This window comes from Myotis daubentonii, chromosome 16, assembly GCF_963259705.1.
Source record: "Myotis daubentonii chromosome 16, mMyoDau2.1, whole genome shotgun sequence".
Lineage (NCBI taxonomy): Eukaryota > Metazoa > Chordata > Mammalia > Chiroptera > Vespertilionidae > Myotis > Myotis daubentonii.
In genome coordinates this window covers 49672966-49692921 of record NC_081855.1, presented here as the reverse complement: position 1 = coordinate 49692921, position 19956 = coordinate 49672966, and the positions used below count along the sequence as shown (strand labels likewise).

General features: G+C 42.5%; 2 protein-coding genes across 3 annotated transcripts; both read left to right on the top strand.

Moving 5' to 3' along the window:
• The first annotated feature begins 283 nt into the window (after positions 1–283).
• On the top strand, positions 284–4679 carry KRT10 (keratin 10). Of its 2 annotated transcripts, none has more exons than XM_059670987.1 (8): positions 284–931; positions 1729–1811; positions 2183–2339; positions 2433–2594; positions 2684–2809; positions 3096–3313; positions 3689–4017; positions 4311–4679. In XM_059670987.1, the coding sequence occupies exons 1-8, from the start codon at positions 335–337 to the stop codon at positions 4415–4417; spliced, it is 1779 nt and encodes a 592-aa protein (XP_059526970.1). In that variant the 5' UTR covers positions 284–334; the 3' UTR covers positions 4418–4679. The 2 variants fall into 2 exon arrangements, with proteins under 2 accessions (XP_059526970.1, XP_059526971.1); XM_059670988.1 differs by having other exon boundaries at positions 286–931; positions 3689–3997.
• A 5524-nt stretch (positions 4680–10203) lies between these two features.
• Positions 10204–19197, top strand: KRT28 (keratin 28). The gene is made up of 8 exons (XM_059668290.1): positions 10204–10653; positions 11118–11200; positions 11951–12107; positions 14380–14541; positions 14622–14747; positions 17684–17901; positions 18266–18321; positions 19055–19197. The coding sequence occupies exons 1-8, from the start codon at positions 10204–10206 to the stop codon at positions 19195–19197; spliced, it is 1395 nt and encodes a 464-aa protein (XP_059524273.1).
• Positions 19198–19956: the final 759 nt, after the last annotated feature.

Below are 19956 nucleotides of genomic sequence, written 5' to 3'. Positions count from 1 at the left end.
AAGTTAGTGCTCAGATCAAACTGGATCTCAACAGTTGCTCAATGTTCTTCTAAAGGTGAAAAAGCATTTGTTTATCTGAACTACACCCATTTTCAATTTCAACACAGCAAACCTCTCATTTGTTCTTATGGCAACTTTTAAGCCATACATATTGGGATTGGTTATTACTGAAGATAATGTATGCAATCATGAGCCAAAGATGCTAAGTTGGCTAGAAGAAAACCATGCAAGTAAGCAAACTCTACCACATGTGGGACACACCTCCTGTGCATATATAAAGGCTTGCCACTGTCCTTGGTTGCAGCAGGCACTCCCTGGGCTAAACAGCATCACCATGTCTGTTCGATACAGCTCAAGCAAGCAATACTCTTCCTCCAAAAGTGGAGGAGGAGGTGGTGGAGGAGGAGGATCCATCAAAATTTCGAGCAGCAAAAGCTCCCATGGTGGAGGATATAGCTCAGGGGGCGGTTTCAGTGGTGGCTCTTTTAGCCGTGGGAGCTCTGGTGGAGGCTGCTTTGGAGGCTCATCGGGTGGCTATGGAGGTGGACTAGGAGGTGGGTATGGTGGAGGTGGCTTTGGTGGAGGCTACGGAAGTGGCAGCTTTGGTGGGGGCTATGGAGGAGGCAGTTTTGGAGGAGGCAGCTTTGGAGGGGGCAACTTTGGCGGGGGCTTCGGCGGAGGCGGCTATGGAGGAGGCTTTGGTGGTGGATTGGGAGATGGCGGCCTTCTCTCTGGAAATGAAAAAATAACCATGCAAAATCTGAACGACCGCCTGGCTTCCTACTTGGACAAAGTTCGGGCTCTTGAAGAATCCAACTATGAGCTAGAAGGCAAAATCAAAGAGTGGTATGAAAAGTATGGCAACAGAGGCCAGCGAGAGCCCCGTGACTACAGCAAATACTACAGAACCATTGAAGATCTTAAAAATCAGGTAAGGGGCATTTAAAAACCCAACGGTAAGCCTGTTTTTTCATCCATGTGATTCAGATAGATCCATTTTAAATGAACCATGATGTAGCTGTCCACTGTGTATGCCTATGTTACTTTCTTGCTCCCAAAATCAGTCCTGTCTCATCGAAGGTAAATATTTGTGAGGGTACGGTCATTTCAATCTTCATCCAAAAATGTGTGTTGTGTGTCTTATAGGATGGTGGATTAATGAAAATGTTTTTGTTTTAATGAGTGTATAATGAGTCCACAGTTAAAATACATTAGATCATTTATAAATAGGAAAACAGAAAGAATTGTTAAATGAGTCTGAACAAAATATCATTCGGGTTGATAACAAAAAAAAAATACTTATTACCTACATTGCAAGAAACATGAACTCTCCAGTAAGGAAATGATATATGGTTTGCCTCTAGAGATTTGTGAACTGTTCCTACAGTGTACCAGCTTAGAGTGTATTCATTTAGAATATATTTTTATTAAACCAAATACAGGTATGAGCCAGTATTAGCTGAATCACACAGTGTAAGAGGAGGACACATATGTAGGAACTCCGCTATATAATTCCAGTTAGTTTTCAGAAAGAGATGATAGAGAAATAGAAGAGTATAGAGCCTTCAAGAGAACAAATGACTCACGTTTAAGTGTCAGGCTAAGTCTGCAATATTTAAAATAAAAAATTCCCCCCAAATTTTGTAAGAGAACAACATAAAAAATGTAGTTCATCTATGCCACTTTAAAAGCCATACCTGTGTCTTATTTCTTTACCTCTTCCCACAGATCCTTAATCTAACAACTGATAACGCCAATGTCCTGCTTCAGATCGACAATGCCAGGCTGGCAGCGGATGACTTCAGACTGAAGTAAGCTAAATGGATGGAGTACGGCACTGTCACAACAAATATATGAGTTTGCTTTTAACAATGCCTTTGGAAATCCACAATAGCATTTACATTTTTCCTGAATTCATTTAAAGTTAAAAGTACTGGAGCCGTCAGAGATATTTTCCGTTTCAATATTACCTTTTTGAGCAATTATTAAAAGAAGAAAATGCATTTTAAAGTAACTGCTAAGCTTCTTTGCATTAAACCACTAATATCCCTATGTGAGTTAGTACATGATAAATTTCGCCATGATATGAAGTCAACTCTATATTTGCTTTTTGAATAGTTTCTGCCCAAGTACACCTCCCTTACTTATGTTATAACCAGTTACCGTACCATGTCTGTTTCAGGTATGAGAACGAGGTAGCCCTCCGCCAGAGCGTGGACGCGGACATCAACGGCCTGCGCAGGGTGCTGGACGAGCTGACCCTGACCAAGGCTGACCTGGAGATGCAGATCGAGAGCCTGACTGAAGAGCTGGCCTACCTGAGGAAGAACCACGAAGAGGTGATGCAAAAAGTTATCCGTACTTCCCCCAGCCAAAAGATTGCTCATTTGGGTCACAGTGCAGGCATTAAATTTTTTCTGTTCCTCAAACAGGAAATGAAAGACCTTCAAAATGTGTCCACTGGTGATGTGAATGTGGAAATGAATGCTGCCCCGGGTGTTGATCTGACTCAACTTCTGAATAACATGAGAAGCCAGTATGAACAACTTGCTGAACAGAACCGCAAAGACGCTGAGGCCTGGTTCAATGAAAAGGTAACCGACCTTCCCCTTCATGGTGAAGCCAATGGAGGTTGGTTACCATTTCAGATTTTGCTCATCTTTTCCTTTTTCTCATACTCTAGAGCAAAGAACTGACTACAGAAATCGATAGCAACATTGAACAAATGTCCAGCCAAAAAACTGAGATTACTGAATTGAGACGCACTGTTCAAGGTCTGGAGATCGAACTACAGTCCCAACTAGCCCTGGTATGTTAATAACTCTCTCACACACAGTTTCATGCTCATGCAAGAATATGTCACACACACACACACACACACACACACACACTGCGGAGCTGGGGTACGAAAGTAGAAATAAAAATTGGAGCTCTTGTTAATGGGAGAAAAGCATCGCTGGCATCAAATGTAAAACACAAATTCTATTCATCTTATTTATGCTTCTATATGATGTCTTAAGTTGTTCAATAAATGTCACTGTACTCAACTGAACGAGGGGGTCGCTAAGCCACAATCTGTTCTCTCCCCTTTTCAGAAACAATCTCTGGAAGCCTCCCTGGCAGAAACGGAAGGTCGCTACTGTGTGCAGCTCTCCCAGATCCAGGCGCAGATCTCCTCTCTGGAGGAGCAACTGCAGCAGATTCGAGCTGAAACCGAGTGCCAGAATTCCGAGTACCAGCAGCTCCTGGATATTAAGATCCGACTGGAGAACGAGATTCAGACCTACCGCAGCCTGCTAGAAGGAGAGGGAGGGTAAATTACATCTTTTTTTTTTTTAATTATCCCAGTAGCTTTGATTCGCTATTCCAAATCGCCAGGCTTTCCTAAAACCCAAGGAAGTGCCAGAGAATGGGAAATGGGAAAGCAGGGAGGAGGCAGAATACAAAAGAAAAAAAAAAAAAAAAAGACGTGCGGAACCAGCCTGTTTCTCCCGTATTTGATTCTGAGGGTTGTGTGTCTATAAAATTGTGCTTAACGACTGTGTTTTAGAATTGAAAGTTCATACTTGGCAGGGTGGTTTTTTCCCCCTTAAAGCGGGTTTTATTTTCTAAAGTAACAAAAAGCCGGAAAGCGACCCACCGTCTCCCAATGTTTGAGTGAACTGAATGTGACGTTCACTCCCTGCAGTTCCAAAGGCGGCTACGGCGGCGGCGGACGCGGCGGCGGCTACGGCGGCGGAAGTTCCGGCGGCGGCTACGGCGGCGGAAGTTCCGGCGGCGGCTACGGCGGCGGCAGTTCCGGCGGCGGTGGTGGCGGTAGCTACGGCGGCGGAAGTTCCGGTGGTGGCGGTAGCTACGGCGGCGGAAGTTCCGGCGGCGGCTACGGTGGCGGCAGTTCCGGCGGCGGCGGCGGCGGCAGCTACGGCGGCGGAAGCTCTGGTGGAGGCCGCAAGACCTCTTCCGGGTCCTCTGGGGAGTCCTCATCTAAGGGACCAAGGTCAGGAGAACCTGGCTGGGGTAATAAGAATTCGTCTTAACTTTCTAAAAAATTAAAATCTTAGGGTTCCCACTTGCATTTTGTTTTTAAGTAAATTATACTCTGGACACCCGTCTTGAAGGAAAACTTGCGTAGACTAAGACGCTATCGCTTAAACATTGCTCGGATTTTTTAAGCAACTTTAGAAAGTTAAATTTTCTTTTTTAAATTTGGTGTCTTCTTCTTTTAGAAATGCTGCTTGTTAATTAGTGGGGGACCCCCCCCCCAATTGCTTAGTCTAAATTCTATTTTCTTTTTCGTGATTCACATGCAGACAACAGTAAAACCAGAGTGATCAAGACAATTATTGAAGAAGTGACACCTGATGGTAGAGTCCTTTCATCTAAGGTTGAATCAGAAACCAAGAAACACTACAAATAAACTACATCAGGCGGAAGGAGTCTCCCTTCACACAGGCCACTTTGCACAGATGCATGGGAAACAGAACCTCCAAGAAGAACAGAACCTTCAGTCTTAATGGTCTATGGAAATAGGTTCCCTCTTTGAAAATAAGGTGTCTAAAAGGTGTTTTTGTGGTTTCTGTATTTCTTCTTTTCACTTTACCAGAAAGTGTTCTTTAAAGGGAAAAAAAAAATTCTGTCCTCATCTACTAATGAATAAACTTTCTTACTGATGCAAACAATTTTACTTGGTCAGAATTGTCTTTATTTAAATTAGGTTATATTTTTAACCTTAAACATTAGTCAACTATAGCCTTTGAAGGTTGATTTATGCATAAGTTTTTGAAGAGATTATTGTCATTAGGATTTCTCTGAGTACATTTTTAACCTTATGGGTATGTTGGACCAATGTCAGTAACCTCACTGAGTAAGAAGTTCATGAGTCTCCAATCTTAGTTTTTCTTAACGATATATAATATGTGGATAGATCCCAGTTCTCTGTCTTTGAATTATAAGCCTGGAAATTCTGAAATCTCTCAACTCAGACCCAAAAATAAAGTTAATTGGGAATTTCACATTTCATGATTACTTGACTTCTCACATTTACCTTCCCATATTTCCTTCCCATTACTATCTTACTTCTGCCCAATTGCCATGCAGCTTAAGAGATATTTTCCAGTGCTTTCTAGCACAGTGAAATCATATCACACAAAATTGTGTAGTGCCCATCAGATGAACAGGAGAAGCACTGTCAAGCCAGGTGATGCCAATGTGAGCGAAAGGACACCTCTATTTTTGCCTTGGCCAACCCTGCCCAGTGATCAGTACTAAAAATCTGGTACTTGTAGGGTCAACCCCATCACCACGTCTTCCAGCCAATAAGAACCCAAATTATATTACTGCATACTCTGCTAGTATATGGGGTGGGTAGGGGCTGGAGTTATTCTGCCCCTAAGACTACCTTATGTTCTCTGGTGGATTCCTGTATTACCCATGTCTACCAAATAGCATTCCTCAATATTCTTCCTGATTTGAGCTCCAGTTTTCCCCAGGACATGAGCCCTGGTCCCCAAGCCATTTGCTTGGAACTCCTGTTCGGTAAACCCTACCCTCTGTACCCCAAATGGATGACTAAAATCCTATTTCAATGTGAATAAATTTCCCTATAGTGAAGTTTCCATGACCTGCTTGGCACCAAATAATACCATAGTTCAAAGATTCTCCACTTAATTCATATGTCCTATTATATATGTACCAGCCACTCTTTTGGGGGGCCAGTCTTCTGAGGTTCACTGTTGAAGTCCCAGCATGCCACATTATAAAGCCCTGAAACACATGTTGCTGGGTAAGGATTCTTAGAGCACATACTGTATAAATATTGGCTGGTGTTCAAAAACACTATCTTTTTAAAAAATATTTATTATCTAACAAAGTTAACCAAGTCCCTGGAGTATCCTATATAATAAAAGGGTAATATGCAAATCGACCAAATGGTAGAACAACTGGTCACTATGACACACACTGGTCACCAGGGGGCAGATGCTCAACACAGGAGCTGCCCCCTGGTGGTCAGTGCACTCCCACAGGGGGAGCACCCCTCAGCCACAAGCCAGGCTGACAGCTTGTGAGCACAGCGGCCCACCTCCATGGCAGTACTAAGGATGTTCGACTGACAGCTTAGGCTCGCTTGGGCCTACGCCATCAGTCAGACATCCCCTGAGGGCTCCCAGACTGCAAAAGGGCACAGGTGGGCTGAGGGACCTGCCCCCCGTGCACTAATGTCATGCACCAGGCCTCTAGTTTTTCATAATCTGAGATAGCCATTCTCTTCATACTGAAAAGATAAGTGCGTTCATATTCAATAATACTGCCTTGAGACAAATACAAATATGTTATTATAAGACTAGAGGCCTGGCGCATGAATTCATGCACTGGTGGAGTCCAGCCGGCCTGCCCTGATGAGGGCCATCAGGGGTGGGCTGGTTGGGGTGAGGGGCCGTGGGTGGGGCCAGCCGGAGCAAGGGGCCACAGGCAGTTTGCTGACTGGCCCTGCCCCTGATGAGAGTGGGGGGGCTGGCCATGGCAAGGGGCCACAGGCATTCTGGTCATTCACCGTCCGGTCAATTTGCATATTACTCTTTTATTATATAGGACTAGAGGCCCAGTGCACAAAATTCATGCACAGATAGTGTCCCTAGCAGCTGCCAGCTGCCAGCCGGGGCCTCCCTTCCTTCATTCTGCATTGCCCCCTGGTGGTCAGCGCACGTCATAGCAAGCAATCAAACTCCCATTGGTCAAACTCCAGAGGGGACACTTTGCATATTAGGCTTTTATATAGAGACTATAAGCCCATTGCACGAAGAGATTTGTGCAATAGACCTTCCTTCCTCTGGCTGCTGGCACCGGTTTTCCTCCGGCACCCAGGACCCAAGCCTTCACTCTGGCCACAGCGGAGAAAGCAAGCCTCTTCAGTCTTCAGTCGTCTTCAGTCTTCAGTCATCTTCAGTCTTCACACCGTGCCTGCATATGCAAATTAACCTCCATCTTTGTTGGGTTAATTTGCATACTCATCCTGATTGGCTGGTGTGCATAGCGGAGTGACGCCAATTTGCATGTTTCTCTTTTATTAATGTAGTTGTTTGTTATTAAGCTTTGTCTCTTCTTCTACCCATTCATAAGCCAGGATCTCAGTGCATCAGAGGTCAGATAAAGATCTGTGTGGTGAGAAAAATCTTCATTTCTGAAAGGTCTGAATCACGGTGGTCCTGTTGTCTGACCTTTTCAATCTTCCAATATCTCCTTAAACAATTATTTATATTAAATTCTCTCTGACAAGCCCTGGGCAGGTAGCTCAGCTGATTAGAGCATTATCCTGATATGCCAAGGTTGTGGGTTCTATCTCTGGTCAGGGCACATACAAGAATCAACAGATGAATGGGTGGAACAATGAATCGATGTTTCTTCATCGCTCTATTTTTTGTCTCTCTTTCCCTTCTCTCTATAAAATCAATAAAAAGTATTTATAAAATATTCACAATCTTTAGAGAAATGCAAGTCAAACATTAGGGTAACTGCTATTTAAAAACTAAGACTTGGCTTGGGATGGTGAACACAATATGGTATAGAGATGTATTATAGATTTGTACCCTGAAACCTATATAATTTTATTAACCAATGTCACCCCAATAAATTCAATTTAAAAATAACAAAAAATAGGAAATAGCAAGTGTTGGCAAGGATGTGGAAAAATCAAAACTCTTATGCCCTGTTGGTGGCAATGTAAAATAGTACAGCTGCTATGGAAAACAGTATTATGGTTCTTCAAAAATATTAAAACTAACCCAGCCTGTGTGGCTCAGTGGTTGAGCGTCAACTTACTAACCAGGAGGTCACGGTTCGATTCCCAGTTAGGGCACATGCCTGGGTTGTGAGCTCGATCCCCAGTAGGGGACGTGCAGGAGGCAGCTGATCAGTGATTCTCTTATCATTGATGTTTCTAACTCTCCCCCTCTCCCTTCCTCTCTGAAAGCAATAAAAATATATTTAAATATATGTATATCAAAATTAGAATTACCATATAATTCAACAATAACGTCCAAAAGAATTGAAATCAGGGTCATGTTTCCAGCAGCATTATTCACAATAAGAGATTGAGGCAGCTATTTTCTTCCCCTTCGTGTTCCCTGCTACTAGAACAGTCCTGGTGCATAGTAGGTGCTCATTAAAATTTCCTTTCATGTTGTTATGAGTTTTATTTTAAAAAACATAAGTTGTTATAAGAAACATGTGTTTTCTCATCTTAAAATCAGAGGAAAGAAACCTCTCTTCCTGATTCCTGGTAAGGTCCAAATGAGATAATACACAAGAAATCACTTTGGAAGCTGTAAAGCACCATATAAATGTAAGGAAATCTTGTCTTTATATTCATTGTGCTCTGGCATTTTGAAAAGCTCAATATTAAGGTTGCTTCTGATCAGGGGTTAATAATTTCAAGTTAAGGCCAAAGCAGAGGTTCAGAATCTAAGCAATATCCATTTGAAGGTGAACACTGCCCCCTGGTGGAAATAGAAGGGTAGGGGCAAGTGTGTGGTTAACAATGTGGGATTGCCAAGGGTGGTACTGACTGCAGAGAAACCACTTACTTAAATTTATACTTCTTGCCTTGTTTGTCACAGATGCTCTTTTAGAAGTAGTTTCTTTACATATGCAGGATGTCGACACATTACATCTATAAGTTGTCTAAGTATTATTATGTACAGTTAATAATCAGGCACTGAAGAGATTTTTAATTCCTTATATACTTTAATAGTCTAATTCTTTAATATTTTGATTCGATAATCCAATAACAATTTAAAAAAGAATAATTTTTACAATTTATACTACGTTAACACTATTGATGACAATATGTGCCGCAGGCATATGTATTAGCATGGTTCATTTAGAGCATATATAAGGTATGCTCATGATGCCAGGATCTCAAGGCCATCATGAACGTATGCCAAGTCTTCCCCCGGCATGTGCCTGGTGACTGAGCAAACTGTTTAACATTTCTGGGTCTCAGTTGATTCATCTTCCAAAAACAGGGACTGAATTACGCGAAATCTGAGGCTCTTCGCAGTAATAAAAAGATCTTACAACTTTGCCAAATTTCATTGAAAGGCCATGCTGATGCTGGTGACAAGTACTGGCTGAGCAGGCTTTGGACCCAGTTCCAGAAGACACCCTGACTGTCCTGGTGGCAAACCAACTTTATACCTGAACCTGAAACCAGTCAAGTCCAACCAAGTCCCTCCTACCCTTCCACCTGCTTCACCCCCACCCTCCTCACTACTGCTTCAAGAGGAGGCTTCTCACATCACTTCTCTTTACTCACCTCACCTTTCTTCCCAGCCTGACCTCCCCAGACCCCACCACACACACACACACACACACACACACACACACACACACACACAGTCTGTAACACAATAATAATAACAATAACAACGTCTGCTCTTCATTGACAGTTTTTCATTTGCCACTGTGCTAAGTGTAATCTCCTTTAGCGTCTCAACAAACTGGGGTGGAAACTGTTTTATCCACATTTTAACAATTATCTGAACCCTTTCTGCAAGCCTCCCTGGGTTCAATTGAAAAGATACTTTTAGCCGGGGGAGGGTGTTAAATAAAGGAATCAGTCAGTATTTACGTTATTGTTCAAGGTAATTAGTAGATGTTAAAATCCTGGTAAGACCAGAAAAGTTACCAGGATTATATTTTTTAAAATAACGCTTTTTTTTTTGTTCTGGTGGGATAAAATATGTGTTTCTGTTGTTAATGGTTCTTTATATACCTCTCTGGTAATTAAGACTCTGCTGTAGCTGATGGTACCCTATTACAGTCTTACTTAACTTTTAAAATTTTATAATATCCTGTGCCAGATAATGATGGTATATTCTTAGGATCAAGATGAAAGTAAAGGATTACTCATTCAAAATTAGCAGTTAAAATAATGAACTTAATATAGAATGAACCCTATTATATGTAAGATAACAAACACCCTGAAGCAACAGCCAGAGAGGGTAGACATTAATTTTTTCAAATCATCCAATTACACATAATTTCATGTTAATCTGAATGATGCCATTTTTCTTTTGGCATGCATAACTCAGATAGAAACATCCCAAATGGTGTGTATAAAAGCCCAAAGAAACCACCAGTGCACAATATCCTGTTCCCCTCTGAAGCTACAGCTATCCACAGACAAGGATCGTTTCTCCTACCACCATGTCTCTCCGATTTTCTAGTGGGTCCAGGCGGATTTGCTTGCGGTCTGGACCTGGATCCGTCAGACCAGCCGGTGGAGGCGTGGGCTTTGCAGGCAGCAATGCATGTGGCAGCTCTGCTGCTGGAAGTGGACTTCCCTGTGCCTTGGGGGGGAGCCTGGGCAGCGTTTCTGGCGGGAACCAGGCTGGTGGTGCCTTTGGCAATGCAGCTTGTGCCGGCTTTGCTGGAAGCGAAGGGGGCCTCCTCTCTGGGAACGAGAAGGTGACCATGCAGAATCTTAACGACCGTTTGGCATCCTACCTGGATAATGTGCGTGCTCTGGAGGAGGCAAATGCTGAATTAGAGAGAAAAATCAAGAGCTGGTATGAAAAGTATGGTCCTGGATCTTGCCGTGGACTTGATCATGACTACAGTAGATACCACCTAACCATCGACGATCTTAAGAGTAAGGTGAGAAATCGCAAACTTGGAACTATTCTAAGTATTTAAAATGAAGAATTACCTTGCAAAAGACAGAGCTACAACAAGAAATGCTTTATAACTGTTATCTGTAATTTACATTGCATTTATTTATTTAGGTAAATAATTCTTCCTTTTAGTCAGAAATAGGCACTTTGATTCAAGAATGTCCATGTAGCTTAAATGTTAATAATTCCACTATTTTTTATTTTGAAGTGTGTTCATTGATAAGTAAGTATTGTGCTCTAAAGTTATATGAGAAAAAACATATATATATATATATGAGTATAACCATACCTGTAACTTTTACAAATTAAAGTTTAAACATTTTGGTTGTTACCTAAGGGAGTCAGATTTTTCTGCAAGAGTTTCATTGTGTAACATTCCTTATCTCCTGAAATAATAAATTATAAAAGCAACTTATTTGTTATGTTCTCCCTCTTGATTTCTTCTAGATTATCTCTTCCACAACGGCTAACGCCAATGTCATTCTGCAGATTGATAATGCCAGGCTGGCTGCCGATGATTTCCGGCTAAAGTAGGTGACAAAATAATCACACTCTAGAAAAAGTTCCCTGTCTATGTACTGTGTTAAGTAAGCATTTCCATTTCATCCCACGTAGAACGAAGTGCAACCTAAGAGATTAAAGAAAGTAATGCATGTTATAATATGATATAAAGCATGTTATAATCTTTCAATTAGCTATACTTAGAATTTATACATACTTATTACATTGCTGTGACAAAATATCACTGTATTTCTATGCCTGCCTAGAATATACCCCGAGTGGCCAGATTATTATAACCGGCCAGATTATTATGACCACTCCATCAGTTCTTCATTGACACTTCCAAAAATACTGAAAATTGAAAACTTCCTAAGCAAATACTCTCAAGGTTTTATTATTATTATTATTTGCATAACTAATTCACTTCATTGTACTGATGGGGTGGTCATAATAATCTGGCCACTCAGTGTACTGCCAAGAGCAAAGATGTTTGTAAATATTTGTTGACTAAGTAAAACATATGAACCAAGGTAAAATTACAAAGTGGTGTGTTTTATTTAATTGGGATATACCAGTGGAATTTGTGTGATTAGATATCTGGGCAGATTATCCTGCCCAGAATTGGGTGAAAGGCAAGAAGAGGGTTTTCTCTCTGTACTTTTGTAATATTCGGAATCCGAACTCAATGTCTAACTTTCAATTAAAAGCAATTGAGGCATTATTGTCCTGTCTCTTGAGGTAGCCTCACTTGTGCTGATGTTCACTTAATGCCTCTCAAGGTATGAAAATGAGCTCGCCCTTCACCAGAACACCGAGGCCGACATCAATGGGCTAAGGCGAGTGCTGGATGAACTGACGCTCTGCAGGACTGACCAGGAGCTGCAGTACGAATCCCTGAGTGAAGAGATGACGTATCTCAAGAAGAACCATGAAGAGGTAGGAGCAGCTTCACTTCTAGTCACATCACAATTGCGCACATTTGAAATAATTTCAGGGGACAATTAAATTATAATAGTAATTCACGCTCATTATAATAACTCAAACAATGCCCAGGCTATCCAGAAAGAATTTCATTTCTCTCACTCTGTCCTTCTACTCTCATCCCTCAAGGTAATAAATGTTAGTAATTTGATCTGGATCCCTCCATTTTCAAGACCGATATAATATTCTATTTTTCTGAAAATATGACATTACTTTTGCATTAATGCAACCGTCTTTCTTTCAATGACATTATTTCTTTAATTCACATAGGCTTATCTTGCGGTCAATCTTCTCACAAAAGACCTATCAGACTAGAAAAAGATGTCAATGATCTCCCTACTTAATGAGCCTATTACTATAATATTGAACCCTACACAATGATAACCCCATAATTTGACGCATAACACCAGGAAACTTCAACCCCCTCCCAGAAAAGTACTACCCCAAAAGTAATTGCAAAAGTCTCCAAAATCATAGATGCCAAATTTTCTGAAAACAACCTATGACAAACGTGCCCCATCATTGGGTAGAAATGGATAAAGAACCAAATCTACTGTCCCCAAAGGGTAAAATTATGGGAGAGGGAGAGAGAGAAGGAGTAATTCAAAAGAAAAAAAATTAACATAAAAGAGAAACAGGGAGAGGAGAGAGTGTCCCAGAGCAGGGGGTTGGAAGAGTCAGACCACCGGAGTATCAGCAGGAGAGTGAAAAACAGACCCAGGCATTGCAGAGAGTGTGACATCAGGGAAAGGAACAATCCCAGAAGAGAAGAAATAGCAACCACAGCAGCCCAGCCAGCTGTGGGCCTTAGGGTAGGGGCAGGAGTCACTGTCCTCCTTAAAGACACCTAAACAAAAAGAAGGTACCTCTGAATGCACTGAGGGTGGGAACAAAGCCACTCGCATCTCAGGGTCCCCCTGAGAGTCTCAAATTTACCACACTCACCAGTGACCGGTACCCCTAGGATAACACCAAGAAATTCCATTTTCTTTTCTTTTTTAATTTTTATTTATTGATTTTTAGAGAGACATCAATTTGTTGTTCCACTTATTTATGCACTCATTGGCTGAGTCTTGTATGTCCCCTGAGTGAGGATGGAACTCACAATCTTGGCGCATCAGGCGGATGCTCTAACCAACTGAGCTACCCGGCCAGGGCCCAAGCAATTCAACGTTTAAACTCTTTTAACAAGAAGAATTTTTTTTCACATGAATTATACACACAAAAAAATATGGAAATAACTTCAAGTTATCAGTGGTCTCCTTGGGCAATGTAAATCTTTTGCTCTTGGTGGACACTGGCAGGCTACTGGCCTAAGGTCAAAAAAATATGACTTGAGAAAGCAGAGATACCAACCCATCAAAAGCAAGTACCAATGAAAAAGGTCAGCTACCTAAGGAACTACGTCCAGGTCACCGATAAGCTGATTTGTCCAGAAATCCATTTTGTGACCGGATTAGACTATTTAATGGTTCAGACTAGAACATGTCCTAGGACAGAGTGGCCACAGAGTGTCGTTACTAACAGCAGACATTCTGGAGCAAGTATGTCCCACATTCTGACCCTGGGGTGTTCAAATCCCAGCCTTTCGAGTACTACGAACCTGGGGAGATTCCTTTCTCTCTCTGTGCTTCAGTTTCCTGTCTGTCAAATAAGTCTAATAGCACGTAACACATAGCGAGGTCAAAAGGCTCGACTGCGGTAATGCATGTAAACCACTTCGAACAATGCCTGGGCAGCCCCAATAACGGATAGCTCTTGTCCCTCCTGTGAGAGCTCCTTGTGGGCAGGGATTTTTCTTTCTTTCTTTCTTTCTTTCTTTCTTTCTTTCTTTCTTTCTTTCTTTCTTTCTTTCTTTCTTTCTTTCTTTCTTTCTTTCTTCTTTTTTCCTACTGCTTCATTCCTGTCCAGGAGAACGCTCTCTGACATTTAGTCAATAGTTATGTGCCTAACCACTCTCTCTCTGGTCTTTGTATCCCGGTCTCCTTTTAAAATAATAAAACACTTCTCTGGGGATGCTGCCTTTTCGCTGCGGGGTTGTTTGTGATTGTTTTCACTAACAGACCACTAATTCAATAGACGATCGGCATGACTCTGGGTCGAATGAGTCGCATTATACACTGGAATTTAAACCACAGCCTTTGAGACATGAAGCAACCCTTTAGGAAACTCTCCTCAAATGGTTTGGGTAAATGGCCCCTAAAGTCGGGCTCACTTTTTCCTCCAGGAAATGAAGGCTCTGCAGTGCGCGGCCGGGGGCAATGTGAGCGTGGAGATGAACGCGGCGCCCGGGGTGGACCTCACGGTTCTGCTGAACAACATGCGGGCCGAGTACGAAGACCTGGCCGAGCAGAACCGCCGGGATGCGGAGGCCTGGTTCAACGAGAAGGTGAGGGCCCCCCAGTCAGCCCTGCCCTCAGCACCCTGAGGGTGCAGGCCCAGTGAACCCCTTTGCGCCCTGCCTTCCAGAGCGCCACCCTGCAGCAACAGATCTCCGACGACGCGGGCGCAGCCACCTCGGCCCGGACCGAGCTGACCGAAATGAAGCGCAGCCTGCAGACCGTGGAGATTGAGCTGCAGTCGCTCCTGGCCACGGTAGGTGACAGCGCAGGTCGGCCTGCGTTGCGTGATCCTAACAAGTCTAGCTGAAACCCTCCCGTTTCCCCTGTTAGAGCTTTTACCTACAAATGCCTCCTGGGGACAGCAGGGAAGACAGACGCTGAGACACGCAGTCAGAGAGACTAGACAAAGCTCTCTTCCTCCCTGAGGCCACTGAGGATTTCTTTCCTGGCAGGTGCTCAGGGCCCATTTCATGAAATAGCTCCTTCCTCGGGTGGCTCATCTCAGCCCTGGATGGCAAGCAGCTGGCACTGTGCTCCACCACAAAGTTAAGTGGCAGGCTGACATCAGGCCGCACAGGGGGCAGAGCTGGTGTGGACGCCCTCAGCATCTCCTAGTATTGATGAGAGCCTATGGGAAGCCACCTCGCGCTTTTCCTTGGACAGAGGAAAAGAGGGTGCGTCTCTGATTCCCTGTGAGCCCTGCCAGCCTCTTCATCACCAGGGGGTCCAGGACAGCAGTCCCTGGAGACCACAAAGCACTAAAACCAGCTTCCCTCTGGAGCAGCGGTTCTCAACCTGTGGGTCGCGACCCCTTTGGTGGTCGAACGACCCTTTCACAGGGTTCGCCTAAGACCATCCTGCATATCAGGTATTTACATGACGATTCATAACAGTAGCAACATGACAGTTAGGAAGTAGCAACGAAAATAATTTTATGGTTGGGTCACAACATGAGGAACTGTACTTAAAGGGCCGGAAGGTTGAGAACCACTGCTGGAGAGTCAGCTGGCAGCACCCAGAAGACTGGATTTGGAGAATGATGGCACACATGGGCCCAGGGGTTCCCTGTTACCGGCAGAGGTTTCAGGCGCCCTGAGGACACCAGATCAGATCGCAACACAAAGAAAGAGCCATTATTATACAAATGAGTGCAGTAAGCCAAGAAAAAAAAAAAAAAGATGACTCAAAACAATAGGAAGGTTATTTTGATTTAGCCACCCTAAAAAGGGGCAGCGCTTTCTTATCAGATAGCATTTAGATCGGAGACTTACTTTACCACTGATTGAATCCCAACGTAACCACCATGCCCCTCTTTTCACCTTCATCACCACTGTGGCTGGTACCCGAAACCCTCCAGACTACAGACTTTGAGCTCCTGGAACCCTCCTCTCTTCCCCATCCTCTTCACTCCTGTAACTGGAACCCTGAGGACCTGTTCCTGTTGCTGTCCCCTGAATAGGAATCCCTCCTCTTGCTTTTGTGCTATGTTGAAGGAAATGAATCACTCAGTTCCCAGATCGGAATTTAAGCATTTCACACAGAAACAATGATGTTAGAAAGTAGTTAGATTCTATGCAGCCGGTATAGTACTATAGCTTGGGCTCATGAAATAATCCACAACAACAAAACAAACAAACAAACAAACAAAACCTTTTTAACATACAACATAAATGAATTCTAGAATATGGTGGCATAGAACTAACTTCCATACCTGAGATTCTTTTGTCGTTGATGAATTCTCTGCACAATCTCCTATAGTTTCGTGCACAAATCATATGTAAACTGGGAGTTGTCTAAATGGATAAACTCAGGTTTCATATGCTTCCAACTTCCAAGTAGTTTACCAACTTCCAAGTTCATTCTGCTCTCCTTCCACCATGAGCCAACCTTTACAGCAGAAGGCTATGGGATAGAGACGCTGTCCCCTCTGATTTAAGACAGCGTTAATAACCTTAAAAAGGAATACCATCACCAAGGAAGTTAAAGTTCTGAACAGCCAACCACACACCTCACTGACCCCTTGCCACTTCTTGCCTCACCCTCCTCATCACCATCCTGGTCACCTTCCACTCCTCTGCCCCTGGAGAGCCCAGTTACACCCATGTAATGCACCCATCAGCCTCTTGGACCCACTGTCTGTCTGTCATGACAAATATTTTATAATTTCCTCTTCATAATCTTAAAATGAAGTCAATAGATAATATATTTAACAATTTACACAAAAAGAATTTTAAACCAGTGCAATGTCATAACTGCAATAAAAAGGAGACTTAAATGTATTTTAATATAAAATGTATTTAATATGTAAATACGTGGGTCCAACTCCCCTAGAGTATGTAATGAAAGAGACGGAGGCTTACACATTTCTCTGATAAATAAGTTTTGTTCTAAACAATCAGGAATTGCTCCACACAAGAAGAAAAGGGAAATGAAAGAGTGGATGGGGGTGGACACTTGGATAATAACTAATATCAGGAGAAATAATAAGCACCCAGATATATTTATATATGATAAGGGAAAGAGGAAAATTACTTTAATTAAAGGATCACATAACAAGACAAATTACAGACTATGGAAGTAGAAATGAGTAGGTATAATATTCATAAAAGTAGTGTTGAAATAATGGCCTGGACTGTGTTATTAAATATGCCTCTTGTCTTGAAATTCCACCTCTGTCAAGCTGAAATCTCCATTTCAGCTTAAGAAAAGGCCTTTGATTGACATTAGAAAATCGAGGACAGATGAGACTGGGAACAGTGGTGGGGTAGCTCTCTGGGGACAGTAGCATAATAAGATTGAAAACAATAGGCAACCCCAAAATACATAAGTAATTTCAAAATATATGATTGCCAATGCTGATTTCTTATTGTGCTACCCCCAGAAAGCGTTTTAATGCCTAGGTAGGTCACAATAGCAAATATTAACTAAATATCATGAACATCCATTGGAAAAGTCTTAGGGCCAAAAGGTCAGTTAGCCCATTCAGCTCATCTAGCATGCCTCCCCCTCCCCCATCTCCAGTGAAACCAGTCACGTCCCCTTCTTCTCCACCTCCCATTTTATTGTGACAAGCCCCACAAATTTCCAAAGCTTGCCTAAGGAGCAGTACTGCCTTTTGCTGGGAAACACTGGTCTACATAGCCCTCAAAGTGGCTTCACCCCTTGCGCTGACATCTTTTACGTCCTCAGAAACAGTCCCTGGAGTGCTCCCTGTCTGAGACAGAAAGCAACTACTGTGCGCAGCTGGCCCAGATGCAGGCTCAGATCCGGGCCCTGGAGGAGCAGCTGCACCAGGTCAGAACAGAGACCGAGGGCCAGAAACTCGAGTACGAGCAGCTCCTGGACATCAAGGTCCACCTGGAAAAAGAGATTGAGACCTACTGCCGCCTGCTAGATGGAGATGGAAAGTAAGTGACCCCACACATTGTCTGTTCACCTTCCATGCCTCCAGGCCTTTCTTCTTTATTCCCACAGCCGAAAAGCCTGTTCATCTCTTGCCTCTGCAGTCATCTTTTCCATGTTTTGTATACCACAGCCTGTAAACCTGGGGTTTAAAAAATCAAATGGAAAGAAGGTTGTTTTCTATCCTCTCTTTAGATGACATTTAATTACCTTCAGCTCCTGCCCCGCAAAATCTATTTTCCTTTATGAAAAACTAAGACCTGGTTTTGGCATACAAAGTTCACTTAGTTTATGTTCACCTATCAATTCAATAAATATTTCTCAAGTGATAAACAGAAATATTAAAAAGTAAACTGTGGTTTTTTACAGCTCATGCTCCAAATCAAAGGGCTTTGGATCAGGAAGCTCAGGGAATTCATCTAAAGGTAATAAAATCTAATTGTATTTCTATTGCAGCAAATACTTCTGCATTAATGGCAACCATACACTATGGCAACAGTCTATATTTAAACAATTTAAACCAAAGTGCTTAGCTTGGAACTTAAAATATTATTTTAAATGGATAAAACTGTTCTAAACTATGGGATATCCCCCCAAAAATGTATACACACTTTAACAGCTGGTAGCTCAATTTTGAATACGAAATGTATTTTAATCAACACTGCCTTTATAAGTATTCAACATGTGTGTATACATTTTTGGGACACCCTATATTATCATAAATCTACTAGAGGCCCGGTGCATGGATTCATGCACCAGTGGGATCCCTCAGCCTGGCTTGCAAGGATCGGGCTAAAACCAGCTGACATCCCCTGAGGGGTCCCAGATTGTGAGATGGTGGTTCTTGGGTGACACACCCCAGAATCGGGCTCCCTCCTCTCTGGTTCTGGGTTCATCACACGAGAACCGCAGCTGCCAAGTGACAGCAGCTTGGCAGCTCCTGCGTTGAGCATCTGCCCCCTGGTGGTCAGTGCGCATCATAGCTACTGGCCCGTTGGCCGGTCAGCTGGTCGGCCATCGGCCAGTCACTTAAGCTTTCATATATTTATTCCCTCACCAAAAATGTACATAATATATTATATTACAACCAACAGTTGAATTCTTTGTCATGCAATCTTTTAGGTTGAATATGTGTATTCATATATGTTTTACTTCTAGATTTATCCAAAACCACGCTGGTAAAGACGGTGGTTGAAGAGATAGATCAACGTGGTAAAGTCCTTTCATCGAGGATTCAGTCCATCGAAGAAAAGACATCTAAAATTACCAATGGCAAGACAGAACAAAGGGTTTCTTTCTAGCTGTCATTTTTGAGAAAAGAATAATTTGGGGAAGGATCCTGCACAACTGCATTATTCTAAATCTCAAGGAGATAATAAAAATACTTTCTACCTTTAAGATAAGTTTCTTGGGGGGAAGACCTGTTTTCTTGGTTACCTTTTACTGGAAAAGGGGTGTTTATTTTCAAATAAATAAAAAAGTTAATGTGCACTCATGACTAATAAATAATGATTTGCGATTTATTTTGTCTTGGATTCTTAGCCTTCCCTGTTCTTGTTCATTTTGCTCTCTAGTGGTTTCCTGACAAAGTATGTAAAAGAGGTAAATGTGTGAGATCTGTCTTGTCTGAAAATATTTTTATTTCACCCTCCCTCATGATGAATTATCAAAGTAGAGAACTTTGGGTTGGACAGTGCTTTCAGTTAGAATTTTTCAAAGTCACTCTTCACGGGAATCATGGCTTCCAGGGCTGAGACATCAGAGCCATGCTGATTTCCCCATCAATGGCTCACAACTAGAAAGTGGCAGAACTGGGATATGAATGCTGATATATCTGATCCAGGAGTTCAAGTTTTCCCCACCAGTGTGGCTCAGCAGTTGAGCGTCAAACCAGGAACCAAGAGGTCGCTGGTTTGATTCCCGATAAAGCACATACCCAGGTTTTGGCCTCAATCCTCAGTGTTTCTACCTCTCTATCCCTCTCCCTTCCTCTCCCTCTAAAAAAAAAAAAAATCAATAAAAATTTTTTTAAACAGTCCAAGTTCTTCCATGAATGGTGT

Coding starts and splice junctions, on each gene's coding strand:
- KRT10 (XM_059670987.1), top strand. CDS start 335: ATGTCTGTTCGATACAGCTCAAGCAAGCAATACTCTTCCTCCAAAAGT. Junction 2,340..2,432: donor TGAGGAAGAACCACGAAGAG/GTGATGCAAAAA, acceptor TTCCTCAAACAG/GAAATGAAAGACCTTCAAAA. Junction 2,595..2,683: donor AGGCCTGGTTCAATGAAAAG/GTAACCGACCTT, acceptor CTCATACTCTAG/AGCAAAGAACTGACTACAGA.
- KRT28 (XM_059668290.1), top strand. CDS start 10,204: ATGTCTCTCCGATTTTCTAGTGGGTCCAGGCGGATTTGCTTGCGGTCT. Junction 10,654..11,117: donor TCGACGATCTTAAGAGTAAG/GTGAGAAATCGC, acceptor GATTTCTTCTAG/ATTATCTCTTCCACAACGGC. Junction 18,322..19,054: donor CTCAGGGAATTCATCTAAAG/GTAATAAAATCT, acceptor TTTTACTTCTAG/ATTTATCCAAAACCACGCTG.